Source organism: Heptranchias perlo, chromosome 35, assembly GCF_035084215.1.
Source record: "Heptranchias perlo isolate sHepPer1 chromosome 35, sHepPer1.hap1, whole genome shotgun sequence".
NCBI classification, from domain to species: Eukaryota; Metazoa; Chordata; class Chondrichthyes; order Hexanchiformes; family Hexanchidae; genus Heptranchias; species Heptranchias perlo.
This window is the reverse complement of record NC_090359.1, coordinates 15,777,124-15,780,761: the sequence shown is the minus strand read 5'-3', so window position 1 is coordinate 15,780,761 and position 3,638 is coordinate 15,777,124. Positions and strand designations below refer to the sequence as shown.

Genomic DNA, 3,638 nt, shown 5'->3' with positions numbered 1-3,638 from the left:
ATTGTAAAAATATCCCAAAGTAGTTCTCCTGGTGACCCGGCCACTTTGTAAAGTCTCCCAGAAATGTTTACATGTAAATCAAACAGTCAGAAGAGGGTAGGATGGACCTGCACTGCACTTGAATGTGTTGTCATCTATTGGGTTTAAAGTTTCTGAACACTATTTATCAATAGTGTGAGGAAGCTCAGAGTGAAAGTGAGGAGGGGCCGTCTGACTGCAGTTTCCACTGGAAGAAAAATCACCTTCAGTGTGTACAGTGAGCAGAAATGAATTGCTATTGTTAAAAGTTCCCACTAACTTATTGTTATTCTACTTTAACAGAACGAGCCTGGATCTCCTGCTATGTTCAGTGATTATAGCTTAAGTAAAATATTACCATGATTTGATTTAAATGGAGGCGTGGTTTCCACCTGCCAAAGAATGTTGTCAGAAGCGAGGGTGTTTACTGCTAACAGCTCCCATCCTGTTTAATAGACCCCCTGAATGTCTGATTTACCAGAAAGAAAAACTCAGCTCAGTAAAGTTAAACATTCTCTTATTAATCTGAATATTTTATGAACAAATTTCAGTATTTCACAAGGCAAGGGTGTCCCAGACATGGATTGGACCCAATTCACTGTAAAGTTTTAAAAACAGCCAGTTTAGCGACCAGGGGACATCACCGAAAAATTAGAATCAGGACTTTCAGGAGTGAAGTGAAGAGACACTTCGACACGTAAAGAGTGGGAGAAGTTAAGAACACTGCCACAAATGGCAGTTGATGCTCACTGAATTGTTAAATCTATTATCTCAGCTTAAAATTTTGTTAACCAAAAAAAGGTAAGGGATATGACTAAGGCAGGTATATGGAGTTATGTCACAGATCAACCATGATCTCATTGAATGGTGGACCAGGCTCGAGGGGCTAAATGGCCAACTCCTGTTCCGATGACCACCCTTCAAATACAGTGAATGATAAACAATGTAATTTGAAAATAGGACGAACTACTTACAAGACAATCCTGAGGGCCTGTCGTGAGGGGAAGCTGAGGATAAAGAAACTTCAATCTGTTCTCACAAGATGACAGTTGAAATTCAAATCCAACAGAGTTAAATCACAACCGCTGGGCTCCCCGACCCTCACACTCTCACTGTGCCTGCACCCAATGGGCACAACATTGCCCCCTGTGTACATTAACCATTACACTGAACATTTGAAATCTACCTGGAGCCCCACCCCCACTAAACAAGAATCTTTACACCAGGGGCAGAGATCTTCAATCTTGGAGGAGAGTTCCAAGTCCACTGACTTTCAATCCGATTGGTGTTTGGACAATTAGCTCCAAAAGGGAAAGTTTAACTGGAGTTTGGAGCCCGTGTGGGATTCGAGTGATCAATGGCCACGGGACACCAAGGGAATGATTGGGCCGTCAACCAGCTGGCACCAGTACACCAGGCCAGTCCCACTGTCCCTTCAGAGTTCATTGACCTGCACAATGAGGGCCTGGCAAGCCTTCACCCATTGCTGCAGCCATCCCTGGACAGGGCCTGGATACACTATTACCAGCCATTCTGCCACTACTTACATGGACCCATTAAAACCCATTTCACTAACAGGAGGAACTGTGGAGGAGTGCGGAGTGTTACTAACAGAATTGAGCACTTGTTGCATGCTGATTGGAGCCAGATAATGAAAAATGAGCAACCAGTCATTAGAAGATACAAGTAGTCACTGCTTTATTGGTCATTTGATAACTAGTTGAACTGGGTTTGCTTGTGTTTCCTGTACAGAAACAAGGCGATCAAAGAAGCAGAGATCAGAGAGACAGCGGTCACAGTCAGGGCCAGGATCAGGACCACCTCAGACTCCACACCTAAAAAGCAACAAGAAACCAATGGTTAGTGAAGGAAATACTGAGGGGAAAATGGAAACCAGCAGTCGGCCAACTCACCACCTGGAGACCTCTCCTGCATCCTTTGCTCAACCTCATTAAGGGGCTCAGTTGCCACGTCTGTCACATAAGGATCCAGAATGACCAGGGGTCCAAGTGAGGCCTCACCCTCCCACTTCAATTCAGCATCACTCTCTGCAATATCAAACATTCCAGTTAGAGAGGGTAAAGGGTGACCTCCAACATGGAGAGAGGATCAATATCCTACCAGGTCCAAATACAAGATCCCTCCTTCCTCTGGAATCAAGTCGGAATTCCCTCGTGGCACCGCAGTTACCCCGATGACAACAGGCACACACATCATTGGTCGATTCTTCCAATGGGGTCCAGCTAAACCAGAGAATCAGTTTATCAACCATGTTGTCAATCACCCTTTAATCAACACATCCCTGAGTGAGAGGGAACTTACATATTCTGGAAAGTACAAGCTTTGTTCATGGAATCTCTCCGATCCACTGCAGCAACTTTCAGGTGACAGGTGATGAAAATCTGAGGGACACATTCAATACAAGTTGTTATTTAGTGACCTCCTCCCAACATGGGCAACCCAATGTTTGGCTTCCTCTTACCAAGGAACGGTCATCTCCAAAGAAGCGGAACGCATCCAGGTCAAACTGGAGTTTGTCCAGCTCACGTTCACCTCTTGGCAACACAAAGGTTGAAAAGGAGTCCTCAGCTTTGCTGTCCAGGAGGCAACTGAAGAAAGATTTAAAAAAGGACAAAGTGAATTAAGTGAACCTATTGAGACACAACGAGCTGGAGAAAGCAGAGAGCTCCTTACCCATGGGAGTCAATGATGTTGTATCTTGGGGTGGAATCCTTGTCTGGGCTCAATGTAGCTGCACAGCTGTCAATGTAGAGCTTCAAGGGCATGTGGTTGGTCATTGAAACAGAGGCCTCAATGTGAATGAGGTCACCCAGGTAGTAGACAGTTGAGGTGCGCTCTGTAAGCCAGTCATCTGAAGTACAAGGGTTGGAGACAGTGGGTGTAACTCCCAGTGGGAGACGACAGAAAAGCATTCCCCATCCACCCATCACATACCGTTCATAAGACGCAGTGAGAATGACAGAAGCCCTTCTCCAGACTTGGTCGAGCTGAATGGGATCCAGGTGGGCTTGATAGGGTCACTGCTCACATTGCCCTTCCTGGAAGGACAGGAGTGTAATTTCAGGACAACTTCAGAGAACTGCACCTGCTGTAGACATTATTTGCAATAGAGTAAAGATTCTTACCTAAAATAGTGGCACTCAATGGGAATGATGGCTCCATTAGTTCTCACAATGACAGATCCACGAGCATTTGGGGTGTGGTTCAGGTGGGTGGTGTAGACCAGGAAATCTCCAGCCATCTGAAAGACATCAGGTTAAGGAATGAAGAGCTGGTCTCATTGGACAAAAGCTGTTTCTGGTCATTTTCCTGCCCTGTTAAGCAGCAGTTTGAGGGGTTTCAGCTGTTCCTCAATGACACATGATTGAAGCAGCTCCACCATTGGTTGAAGTTGCCTGGAGCAGCCTCTGTTACTCTGCTCAGTCCACCTTCTATTTCAGGGGACTTCAGGCCTGCAGTCAGAAACCCTGAAATGATTGGCACTGTCGGAATTGATGAGCATTCTTTCCATATAGAATAGAGCTTTCACCTTAAGGGGCTTCAAGTTAACCTTAATATGGAGCACAAAACATCACCACTTTTAAACCTCATCTGTGTCT

The 3,638-nt window shown here is 45.3% G+C and overlaps 1 protein-coding gene across 1 annotated transcript; it reads right to left on the bottom strand.

Annotated features, from left to right (window-relative positions):
- Nucleotides 1–387: 387 nt before the first annotated feature.
- LOC137302277 (zona pellucida sperm-binding protein 3-like) lies at nucleotides 388–2,716 on the bottom strand. Its single transcript, XM_067971923.1, has 6 exons — nucleotides 2,670–2,716; nucleotides 2,501–2,627; nucleotides 2,341–2,420; nucleotides 2,140–2,261; nucleotides 1,932–2,066; nucleotides 388–410 (listed from the first exon to the last, which is right to left on the bottom strand). Exons 1-6 carry the CDS (start codon nucleotides 2,714–2,716, stop codon nucleotides 388–390), a joined length of 534 nt encoding a protein of 177 aa, XP_067828024.1.
- Between the last annotated feature and the right edge of the window lie 922 nt (nucleotides 2,717–3,638).